This window comes from Phocoena sinus, chromosome 4 (assembly GCF_008692025.1).
Source record: "Phocoena sinus isolate mPhoSin1 chromosome 4, mPhoSin1.pri, whole genome shotgun sequence".
NCBI lineage: Eukaryota > Metazoa > Chordata > Mammalia > Artiodactyla > Phocoenidae > Phocoena > Phocoena sinus.
The window spans coordinates 23234851-23248004 of NC_045766.1; the positions used below are offsets into that span (position 1 = coordinate 23234851).

General features: G+C 37.3%; 1 protein-coding gene across 4 annotated transcripts in view; it reads left to right on the forward strand.

Annotated features, from left to right (window-relative positions):
* The window catches only part of PLS1 (plastin 1), a 114390-nt gene that overhangs the window by 69476 nt on the left and 31760 nt on the right, over nucleotides 1-13154 (forward strand). For all 4 annotated transcript variants that reach the window (XM_032630096.1, XM_032630095.1, XM_032630097.1 and 1 more), the window contains exons 3-6: nucleotides 615-778; nucleotides 2610-2739; nucleotides 7094-7226; nucleotides 8685-8766. In XM_032630096.1, the coding sequence (XP_032485987.1) occupies nucleotides 615-778; nucleotides 2610-2739; nucleotides 7094-7226; nucleotides 8685-8766 (509 nt within the window). The remainder of the gene's footprint in view (nucleotides 1-614; nucleotides 779-2609; nucleotides 2740-7093; nucleotides 7227-8684; nucleotides 8767-13154) is intronic.

A 13154-nucleotide genomic window follows, 5' to 3' on the forward strand; every position in this document is an offset into this window, starting at 1 on the left:
CCGATGCTGCTATATTTCTTCTAGATATCTGAGACCTCCCCATGCTTAATTCTTTGAAACTTAGTCATGTGCTAAACCTGAGTTTTTCTTCTGTCAGCATGATGTCCTTATTATACACTTAAAATACATATGGTAGCCCTAAATCTATGGGGGTAAAGTTCATTAAATATGAATTTTTTTGGTAAAGTATATAGTATACCTTGTACAATTCAGGTGTAGGAGAAAAGATTACTGCCACTTGTGAAACAAACCTGAAATGTTCTGCCTGCCTGTGAGTCTCCCAAACAGCCTTTTTTCTTTTAATATTTATTTATTTGGCTACGTTGGGTCTTAGTTGCAGCACGCAGGCTCTTCATTGCAGCATTCAGGCTTCTCTCTAGTTGTGGTGCGTGGGCTCCAGAGTGCGTGGGCTCAGTGGTTGCAGCACGCGGGCTTAGTTATCCTGTGGCATGTGGGATCTTAGTTCCCCAAGCAGGGATCGAACCCGCGTCCCCTGCACTGGAAGGTGGATTCTTAACCACTGGACCACCAGGGAAGTCCCCAAACAGCCTTCTGAGTGCAGATCTCCAACAGGGTACAAGTGATATTTGATAGCTCATAATTTATCTTTTTAGATATTGACAACAGTGGGTATGTCAGTGACTATGAACTCCAGGACCTGTTTAAGGAAGCAAGCCTTCCTCTGCCTGGCTACAAGGTTCGCGAAATTGTGGAGAAAATTCTAGCAGTTGCTGACAACAACAAAGATGGGAAAATCAGCTTCGAAGAGTTTGTGTCAGTAAGTAATCTAAATGCTCTCCTGGCTACTGGTTGTTTTGCTTCAAGCAGAATTTCAGTAATGTCATTGCTCTCTTTGGTTAAATCTGGCTTCAGAGACCAGATAATGCACTGCTTTAAAGTGATGATGATGATGATAACAATAACAACAATAATTTCCACAGATAATTCATAAAACAAAGGAAAAAATTATTCTCAAATTGTTGGAATTGAAGTCAGGTTTAGATAATAATCTTTCATGCCCTACTAAAACTACAGTTGAATTTAAATGCTTATTGACTATCTCTGTATGCAGAATATTTTCGTATCTTAGTACTTGGTCTTGAGAAGTGGAATATTTTTTTTGTAACTGAAATAGCTAAGGTATGGAAGATATACCTCCTAGAAACCGGTTGTTTCCTTGTGATTGGTTATATCTTCAGTTTTGGTAAAGCCACCGGGTGAATTTTGATGCCAACTGTGGTTTCATTATTAAACTACCTTGAGACTCAGGGAACTGAAGAAGATGCAAAATAATATATGACTCCACCAATAAAAGAAAAATAGAGCTGAATATTGTGTATCGGGTATTTCAAACCTCTCAGGCTGAGAGAGATGACTGAGTTGCCATTGCCAGCTGGTGGTTGAGGAAGAGCTGTCACTACCTTCTATCAACACCACCATGACTGTGTTTTCATATGAAAATTAATGAACTAATTTATTCACTAATATAATTGAATAAATATTTATGAAATAGAAATTGTCTGCTTTTGCATTCTTTATTCATCTGGCAAATATCTGAGCTGCTTTCTTGCCAGGAACTCAGGCACTGTGAGTAATGTGATGAACAAAAAGAGATGTAGCTCCAGCTTGCATGGAGTTTACAGGTGGAGGGGAAGATGGAATCACACAGATGGATAAAAGATAACTGTGATAAATGCTGTGACAGAGCAGGACAGGTCCCTTGAAAGTTTGTAGTAGGAGGAAGTGAACTTGGTGGGGAGGTTAGGGAACTCAGAGATTCAGGGAAATGGAAGACTGTCCCTGAAGCTGTGAAGACTGAGTTGCGATCTGAAGGAACAGATAAAAGGGGCAGGTGGGGGAAATGAGTACTGTGCAAGGCAGGCAGAGGTAACAGCGTGTGTAGAGCCTCTGTGCCTTTAGGGGTGGTGAATGCTCTCAAGCACTTGAAAAAAACATCAGTGTGGCTGGAGCTGAGATGCTAAGGGTTAGGAATGCGGCTAGAGAAGTGAGTCAGGTCATCAGGGTCTTGTAGGATTTTTGTTTTTATCCTAAGAGCAGTAGGAAGCCAGTGGAATAGAGTATGAATTGACATGATCAGATTTGCATTTTTTAAAACTCACTTTGTCTGCTGCATGGAGAACTGATTGAATTCAGTTTATCCAGGCTCTAGGGTAGCCAGTGACAGAGGGCCTGACAGAGGGCGTTTCTCTCTACGCCTGTGTAATTTCCAACAAAAGCTGACTTCTTGACTTTAACATGTATACGTTTGAGCTGTTCAGATGGGATAATATCTTTGTTAAGGCATTTAAAAATTTTCATCATGTAGCTAGATATTCTTTAGTTTTTAGTACAAAAGACCATGGCAAGTCTAGGCTAACAATTTCAGTGTGTACACTTTGAGTTTAATTATAGGTTGGGGTGGAAACATTTGTCCATGTTGTGTTGTTATAAAATGACATGAGAGTTATCTGTCTACACAAGCAATAAGTGCAAGAACAACTGATTAGTATTTATTTTGATGTCATTCCGAATAAATAACTATCCTTTATGTTGTGCGGATTTTAATGGTTATTTAATCAAGAGTCAATTTTACTTCTCTCCCATTGCAGCTAATGCAAGAGTTGAAAAGCAAAGATATCAGCAAAACATTCAGAAAAATAATTAACAAGAGAGAAGGGATTACTGCTATTGGAGGAACTTCATCCATTTCCAGTGAGGGCACACAGCATTCTTATTCAGGTAACCGACCACCTGCTCCAAATTCAATCTTTCAGTCATTGGTTCATTCAACAAGTCCTGTATGTCATCAAATCTAAGATGCCGTTTACTGTAATTCGCACCATTGTTTTATGTGTCCTTGAGGGAAAATGAGACTAAATTATAAAGTGCCATCAGATTTGAAATGTATCATAATTTCAGAGGTGTCAGAATGAAAAATCCTAGAATTTATGATAAGTAATAATAAATGAGTTTTTACTATGTGTCAGGAACAGTGGATAACAGAATTAGAAACAGCAAAGTAGAAGTTATTTATATTTCAGCACTGAATGTGTTTAATCATGACCTTGGAATGGATTTTTCATCCTGACCCGTGAGATGAGTTTACTTTAGACCTATTTTAGGGACGGTGGAGAGGTTTATTGCAAGGACTTTCCATTTTGGGGAACTGAGATTCCTGATTCATCTTTTATCAAGCAACCAAATGACTGGTAGAGCACAGCACCTGATTTGCTTGATCTGATAGGATCAAGCTGGATTGTTGCCCAGTGGGAAATCCAGAGTCACATTAACTCCTAAGAGGAGATGGCTTGCCCCATGCTAAGCTTGCTCCTCAGGATCAAGATGCCTCAAAACCTTTGGCCAAGTTCCTTTTGTTCATGTTAACATAATTAGAACTACGCTTTCAAAATTTTTGATAAAAAACTCACTTTAACTTTCCCCCCTCTTTCTTCCTTTGAGATCTGAATTTGTTAATTATCCTCTTGGTTCTCTTCCTTTCTAAATGGATTTTCCTCTAACAGTATACTCACACTTCTACGCATTGTATATATTGTCCTAACTTTCTCCCACCGGGGAAGTGTAGTGGGGAAGGCAGTGGTCTATAACTCTATTTCTTGAAAGGTACTTACTCCTTAACTCTATTTCTGCCTATCCATTCTAATGAAATGGCTTCTCCATTAAAAAAAAAAAACTTTTTATTAAGGTATCATATGCATTTAGCAAAGTACTGTGATCTTACATGTACAGCTCAATGAGTTTTCACATGTGTATACATCATGTAGCTGCATTCATGCAACTGCCAACCAGATCGAAACACAACATTTCTATCGTGCCTCCCTCTTGCCTCTAACAGTAACTGTCCACTTTCTGATGTCTATCACCGTAGATTATTTTTTTAGCCTGTTTATTGAGGTACAAGATGCACAGAGTAAAGTGCATACAGTGCCCTATTCTTAAGTATAATGGGAGGATTTTTTTAACCTATGAATACACCCATGTAACCATTATTTAGAACCAGATACAGAACATTTAACGGCTTTTAAAAAAAGAACAGCTTGGGCTTCCCTGGTGGCGCAGTGGACGCGGGTTTGTGCCCCAGCCCTGGAAGATCCCACATGCCGCAGAGTGGGTGGGCCCGTGAGTCATGGCCACCGAGCCTGTGCGTCGGGAGCCTGTGCTCCGCAACGGGAGAGACCACAGCAGTGAGAGACCCGAGAACCGCCAAAAAAAAAAAAAAAAAGAACAGCTTTATTTGAGATATGATTGAGATACCATAAATTCATCCTTTGAAAGTATAGTTCAGTAGTTTTTAATATATTCAGAGTTGTACAGTCATTAGCACCCTGTAATTTTAGAACACTTTCATTACTCCATAGAGAAACCCCATGCTCATTAGCAGCCACTCCCCATTTCCCCCTCCCCCCAGGCTCTGGCAACCATTAATCTACTTTTTATTTGTATAGATTTGCCTATTCTGGAAACTTCATGTAAATGAAATTATACAGTAGTGGCCTTTCACTTGACGGGCTTCTTCCCTGACATAATATTTTCAAGTATCATTCATGTTGTGGCATGTATCGTACTTCATTCTTTTTTATTGCTGAATAATCTCTGTTCTATGGCTAATATCGCGTTTTGTTTATCCTTTCATCAGCTGATAGATTTTTGGGTTGTTTACACTTTTTGGTTATTATGAATAATTCTGTATGAACATTAGTGTACACATTTTTTTGTGTGGACATATGCTTTGAATTCTCTTAGGTATATACCTAGGAGTGGTCTTTTGGCAACTCTGTGTTTTACATTTTAAAGAACAGCCAAACTGTTTTCCAAAGTGGCCACACATTTACATTCCCACGAGCAAGGTATGAAAGTTCCAGTTCCTCCACATTCTCGTCGACACTTGTTATTGTCTATTTTGTTTATTACAGCCATCCAGTAGTTGGGAAGTGGTATCTCATTCCTGGTTCCAAACCTGGAACACATTTCCTTTCCCTGACCATCTACACCTATTAAATATCTATCTTTCAAATAGTACCTTCTCCATAAAGCCTTTTCTTGATCAACCTAATGAGAAATGATTCTTTCCTTAAATTCCCTGAAACATTACTTATATCACTCTTGTGGTATGTTCATTTCCCTTTAGTTGCATTTCTTCGTATATCTGTTTTATCTTATCACTACCCTAAAAATTCCTTGATGAGAGGTACAGTATCTTAGTGATCTTTAAATCCCTAGATTCTAAGTCCCTAAGCAGGTATGTATAGTGAGGTAAGAAGATAAGAAGGCAGATAATGATACCTACAGAAGTAAATGTTTGTGTCTTTATTGATTGTGTGTGTGTGTGTGTGTGTGTGTTGGATTGAATTTGGGGGTATCTACCAAATATGCCCTTAGGAAAATTACCTAGTTCTAGGAATTGGGGCAATAAAGAGAAAGGCCAGCTACCCTGTGATGGAAATGGGAATTATTTTCCTTTAAGTTTTATATTGTTAAATCATTTTTATATTTACATAATAATAATGAGGCAGTAGACCATTTTTCCTTTAAGTTCCTTCCTATTTTCCCCACTGCATAGCCCAACAATTTTTTCTGCCTAAAGATCACTGTTTTTATGCTGGAAGCCATGGATTGAGAAGTTGAGGATGAAGATGGCTGAGAGTAGGACTGGTATCTCGATGTGTCAGTTTCTTTTCTTTTTTTTTTTTTTAACTTTATATTATTTTTAAAATAAATTTATTTTTGGCTGTGTTGGGTCTTCATTTCTTATAATAGAAATTCTACAGAAATGGAGCTATTTTATTCATTCAAATAACTCTTTTTTTTTTTTAATTTATTTTTATAATGGGGTTTAGCTGATTTTCACTGCTGTGTTTATGCCGCTCTACACACACTTGATTCTCTTGCAGAGACATACCAACACATAGGTTTTAAGATTCTTACTAGTCTGATATATTCCTCTGCAGTGAATAGGGGGTGTTGAGTCCAGTTCATTGAGCAAGGAGTAGGTCTTGTCTATTACGTATTTGATTTATGGAACGGTATCTGTGCTAATTTCAAACTCTGGTTTTATGCATCACACCACCTCACCTTTCCTCTTAAGCAGGCGGAGGTGCGTTTTCTAAATGTGACACTCTGTTCTGTTTTGTAATTCAGTTCATGTGTAGCCATGTTTACATTCCCTCTATAAGTGATATCTCATGATAAGTTTCTTTTTCTGTGTGGCTTATTTCACTTAGAATCATCATACCTAAATCCACTCATGCTGCTACTGGCCTTATGACATTGATTTCATGGCTGAGTGATATTCCATTGTACATAAGTACCACAACTTCTTTATCCATTTTTCTCTTTCCTGGGATATTTAAGGTGTACCGAAGTCAAGGTTCTTGTGAACAGAGCAGCCCTAAACTTTGGGGTGGCTGTGTCTTGTTGATTTTTATTTTTCTCAAGATATACGCCCATGAGTGGAAGTGCCCTATGCTCTCTAGCTCTGTTTTTTAGATGTTTTAGGAAACACCATACACTTCTCCAGAGTGGCTGTTTGCAATTTACATCCCACCCATCAGGGTAACAAGGCTCCCTGTTCTCTCACTTTGCATTCAAATAACTCTTGATTAAAACTAGTATTTCTGTTGTAAGTTCCAAATCACAACTCTATGAAAGTGTTTTGGGGGGCAGGTGGAATTTATTGATGTGGTTATTTGTTTCTTGTATTTTCCCCCCCTGGCATATATGAGTGTGTGTGTGTGTGTGTGTGTGTGTGTGTGTGTGTAAGCTGACCGCTGGTGTTTGGTTCCTGATCCACTAGCTTTCAGAAGGAATATATATTTGGAAAGATTTTAGAATCAAACCGAATATTTATTGTGCTAACTTAAGGTATATGACTTACTCTTCCCTGATATATCAGATGAAAAAAGTGGAATGAATTCCCCTTTTTCTTTAAACCTACATCCTCTTAAACACTTTATTGTTTCAGTAAGGTTTTAAAAATTGGCATTTATTATTTTTGAACAGAAATATAAAATTACATTTTTGCGGTGCAATTAATTTTGTGAAATGAGGTATGCCAACTAAGATTTTCTGTTTTCAGAGGAAGAAAAAGTGGCTTTTGTTAACTGGATAAACAAAGCCCTGGAGAATGACGCTGACTGTAAGCATCTCATACCTATGAATCCCAATGACGGCAGTCTTTTCAAATCACTTGCCGATGGCATCCTTCTTTGGTGAGTTGAGCATTGCGTTCAGGGAGCTATGTTCTTACTGTCCACTGAAGAGCATTCAGTGAAAACTACAATTCAGTGAATCCATTGTCTTCTGAAATTAGTCAACAAGTAGCTACATTAGTCTTGAAATTTTTATATTTTATATATATTATATAGAAAATCAAGTACTATATATTTTCCAACATTTTCTTTCAAATGCAATCTCTAATTTGGGATCTTTTTCATGTTTCCTTAATGATGCCAGGAAACTTTTGAGTTACTCCTCTGATGCATTTAATAATGTTCACAGGGTTTCTTTCTTTTCTTTTTTTTTTTTGGCCGTGCCACGCAGCTTGCAGGATCCTAGTTCCCCGACCAGGGATTGAACCTGGTCCTGCTGGCAGGGAAAGCGTGGAGTCCTAACCACTGGACTGCCAGGGAATTCCCCATTGTTTCTTTCTTCACTTCTCAGTGTGGGACTGTTGATCATTGACTGGGACAGGAACATGAGGAAATATAATAGAACTATATATCTCATTTATGCTTAAATCAGATTAACATTTTAATTCAATCTTGTCATATCCATGGCTCTTTGCAATCTATTTCTGCTCACTAGATTGTAAACTCTCTAAGGGCATGTCTTTGTCCTTGTTGTGTGTACTAAAGTCCCAGCATACTTCTTTGAACAAAGCAGATATCTCTTATTTTTTAAGTTTATAAAAAAACAGAAGACTTTCAAAGAAGAAAACCACAAATATTCTTAACACCCATAAATAGCTATTATTGATATTCTGGCACATTTCCGCAGTCTTTTTTCTGTGTTTTTTAGTTAAAAATAAAAAACTATCCATGAGTACAGGATATTAGTTTTTAGGACATTACGTATACAATATACCTTGAATTCTACCTACAAGTCTGATCTGTTCCTCTGAGCTTCAGAGGAAATTCCTATTATGAATTGAATGGGTATTTTATTACCTTTGTTTTAAAATACAAAATGTATTCTAAAATACAGAGATAAAATTTATATTAGTTTCTTTTAAAATGTTTGAATTACTGAAATTTCAGACCAAGTCTCTGGCTCTTCATCTTTCTGCAGCAACAGTAATTTTAACGCTGTTGATATCACTATATGAAATTTGCCTTCTTGAGGATTTTTTTGTTCAACATTTCAGGCTGCTGAATATTGATGATCATTAAAGGAAATAAAGGCAAGATTCACATAAAGAAAATGCAAGAGTGTTTGAAAACAGTTAGAAGGAAATGCTAAGATTACAATTGCAGTGAATGATGAATATGTTTTAGGTTTGGGAATATTTCTTAGATTTTTAAAATTAAGTCCCTGACATGAATTATAGTATAATATTTCAAAGAAATGGATGGTTACTTTTCAAAATTTAACTTTATTGTCTACTTGCAAAAATAAACTGAAAACATTTCTGGGAGTCTTAAACTAAATTATTCCCATTTTCTCTTTAGTAAAATGATCAACTTATCTGAACCAGATACAATTGATGAAAGAGCCATTAATAAGAAGAAGCTCACCCCTTTCACTATTTCTGTAAGTATTTGTCCTTTGCTAGTAATCATGTTACTGTAAGGATCATGGATCCCTTATTAATGGATCTTTAGGCCCAGGCAAATCCTTTGATTTAACATAATTTTGGTTTCCTATTAAAAACTAGGTTTTTACTAAGTAAAAATTCAGCTGCATTTTTTAATGAAGAAATTAACATTCAAAGTACGTTGGATGAAATTTAAAGTAGTGTTCAGATTATGTTACTCAACTATTGTAGTTACTGAGTTATTTTTATTGATGAATATTCGCTTGATGCCAGTGTTTTTGTTGGTTGATTGAGATAAGAATACCCCATAGTTTTACCACATGTTTTACATTTCACAAAATTTTCGCTATTCTTTCTGTACTAGATTGTTCTGTAGTCAGCTTCTCCATTCAGATCTTGTTAAAGTCCGGGAATTTATAGTCACCACACTTTTTCCCTCAAAATCTCTAGATAAATAGGGGAATATCAGTATCTACTAAGTACATACTAGGTACCAGTCACTGTTCTGAGCACACCACATGAATTATCCCTTTGACTTCTCCCAGCAGCCTTAAAGTAAGGTGGATGCTATGATTTTACAGATGAGGAAACCGAGGCACTGAGAGGTTGCACAGTGGCCGACGTAGGATCTGGTCCCAGTAGTCTAGCTCCAGAGCCCATCCTTTTAATCACCAAGCTATACTGCCACTCTCATGTGGTGATAGTAATAAGCAACTAAGTTAATGTGCTAGTCACAGCTGTAGCTATTAAAAGTGAGTTACTGCCTGGCTGTTTCCTTTATTTCTATTGGCAGGTATAATTCTTGACTTTGCTAAGGTTGTTAAGGCTCTTCTATAAGGAAGCTATGACCTTGGAGTAGTGATATGTGGTTAGTCTCAGACTATCCAAGGGGTCCTCCCATTTCCCGTTATTCTTGAGTAGTACAGAATTGGCTGTTGACTAACATGGCTTTCTTTTTTTTCTTTCTTTTTTTTTTTATTTATTTTGCGGTACGTGGGCCTGTCACTGTTGTGGCCTCTCCCGTTGCAGAGCACAGGCTCTGGACGCACAGGCTCAGCGTCCATGGCTCACGGGCCCAGCCGCTCCGCGGCACGTGGGATCCTCCCGGACTGGGGCACGAACCCGTGTCCCCCGCATCGGCAGGCGGACTCTCAACAACTGCGCCACCAGGGAAGCCCTAACATGGCTTTCTTGACCCCCTTTTTCCAGTAATGTTACATATTCCTAGCAGAAACTACCATTCTTGAAAAAGCCCCTTTCTGACTGCAATTGCCAGAAGTTTATTCTCCTTCATATCTTGTGTCAGGATGTTTCCTCTAATATCTATCATTGTTGAAAATATACATCTTATTTTTAGAATACATGTGTCACACAATTTTTTATGGCCCTAATCTGAAATGCAACATTTCTTACTATTGTATAAATTAATTGTACGGTTTTACTTTTAATACTTATATGCAGTGCATTGGAGAAAATGAAGAAAAATGTTCTGTAACTATGGGATGGGTCTGAGGGGCTAAGTTTTTTATACTTCTATTTTTAGAGATAGCATTCTTCCAATATGAGTAGGGATAATAGCCAAGGTCTCTAAGATGCTTGAAAAAGTGTACTGATGTAGAATGAGAAAAGATAGCCCTCTGGGAAGGGGCAAAGTGTTACTGTGGTTATTAAATCTGTTTTGTTTATTCAGTAATTTTAGAGCTCTGGGAATAGATCTGCTAGACAGCTACCCGTTTCCCATGAAACTTTATCTCGAAGAAGCCTAATTCATTTGTAAAAGATTGTGATAATATAGTTTTTCACCTCATGATGATAGGTTGGTAAAGTATCATGATGTATGAAAGAAGAGAAATATAAAAGGATGAAAATGACATACAATAACTATGAAAGCAAGGGAAAGAGATCAAGTAGCTAAGAGTAGGACTCATTTATGATCTTGGATGCTTGGTCATCTCTCCTTCTACCCAATGTGTTGCTGAGCTGCATTCTTTTGATTGTTTGTCATTATTGAAAGAAAAATAATTATATGAGTAAGAGTCAAACAGATGGCAATGATTTAGGGACCTAAAAGTCAGGAAACTAACACAAGAGTAGGTATAAGAGATTGAATCTGTTCCTTATAAATGTAAAAAATCCATTGCAATTGATATACTCACATATATACAAGGTGTGTATGTATATACTTTACACTTACATATGTTTACAAATGTACACACACATATATGACCTTAATTTCAATTACACTTTAAGTAGGGAAAACATAAATCTCATTTGGACGTTACAAATGCAGTGAAAGCGATGGTATGTGAAATAAGGATGAAATCTGAATAACAAAGAATGCCTTTGTCCTTACCCGATAAGTGTTTAGCACAGCCCTCTAAAAAAAATCATTAACAAAAGTGGACTCATCTGGAATTGAAGCTTTATTGGAAATGAAAATTTTCAAAGTGGTATGAATTAAAAGAAATAAAACTTGCAATCCCTATTTGAGACTGTTAGTAAAGAGTTGGATAGTTAATCAAAATAGAAGGGACATGAGAAACCATCTAACACAGCAGTGTAAATTTTTCTGCCTGGTAAAGTGGGCTCTATCTTAGACACAGATAATTCACTGATGCACAAAAAAGATGGGAGAGAATGGATGGCTTATCCAAGATAAACTGCCGTGTTTGCTTGATTGTTTTGTTAATATCTCTGTAAGGTAAGGTATCCTATTTTACAGATGAGGACACTGAAACACAAGGAGGAACAACACCTCTCTTATGTCTACGTTGTTGAAGGTTCCCCATTGTTCTCGCCTATCCCCCCCCAAAACAGGTCTTCAGGAAGGAAGGTTGAGCACTCAGGGCAGTTGTCCATGTTAGGACTTGGAGAGCAACCTCTGTATGGGGTTCTCCTGTTACTTCGTGTTCTTTAGAATCAGCTCTAGACAATAATGGTCATCCCATTCCCTCATTTCCAGTAGGGCAATAATGTATTTACCAATTAGAAACTACCATTTATTTGAGGAAGCACATTTTAGCTCCTTATTTTCAATCCATTTTTAGCCAATTACTCAGAAGTCATTTACTATACTTGTAAAGCCAACATTTTTGAATAAAATTAACATCGAAAGCTGGTTCTCCATATATCACCAACATAACCTGTTAAGACAAAGCTGAGTTTTACTGCTTTCAGCAGTAAGAGAAAACACCTCCTGCAAATCTGTGGCAGTGTCTTCAAGCTGGGGTTAGAACTGATGATTTGGAATTGTGGTTTAAGGTGGGTCTTTCACTGTGGGAGAGGGGAAGAGAGGAGACTAATGACTGGGTAAGGATGATGATGATGCAACTGATGCAACAGTCAGAACTGGTGGAAATTGCAAGGGGAGGATTTCAAGGTGAGGGTGTCAAAGAATCTTTTAGAGTATTAACTGTCCATTGATGCTTTCCACTGAGGAGCTGATAGGTCTTGGAAGTAGTGGCTGCAATGAACAATCAAATATTTTGCCTTCTTCTCCTGGAAGAATAAAGTCATGCCAGTGAAGACAGAGGAATAAGTGCAAGGTCACATTAAGGTGTGGTTTCCTTGTCACTGTCCAGGCTGAGAAAAGCAGTGGAAGGTTTTGGTTCTCACTAGTTATTACAGTCAATTTGGTGAAATTACATATTTCTTCTGGCCACAGTACCATGCTGTCAATGTAATGGGTCATTGCAAGATTAACACTATTACTGGAAAAATTTTCAGTCCAGTTCTTTCCCCAGCTAATGCATTCTGGGGAATCACAACCAGAGCAAACATTCTTTATGCTCTTGGAAATGAAGAGAGAAACATATTACTGGTCTAGCGTAAATTGACAGAGGCTATCTCTTGAAAGTTATATTGATTTGATTTAAGGTAATTAAACATATCTGAAGGTAGGAAAAATCTTCTGAATATCTAGAAAATACTTGAAATTTACTGAAAATATTTTCACAATTATCATGTTTATTTAGGTTGTAAATATATTGAAGGATTCTCTGGTTCTGCCTTCTTTTGGGAGAACTGCATTTAAATGAATATTGCTTAATACCACTACAAAAATAATTTAATTCCAAATGCTTACTTCAGTTACCCTTGACTAAACCCCAAGAGATACAGCCACTTACTTGGAGCCCAGCAAGATAAATTGCTTCAGCATACTGTAAGAGGAAGCCATTGAAATAATCACTGTGCTTTGTAAACCTTTGTGTAACTTCTGGCTAGTAAACATAAAAATTTAAACAAACTGTGGGAGCAGGGGCCCCACCCAAGCGTGGACTGTAGAAATAAAAGAGGAAAAGACAATCTCTACATTTTCCCCAAAGCAAATCAAACACAATTAACAACAAATCCCCTAGCTCTTAAAGTTACCTCCTCTTATCTT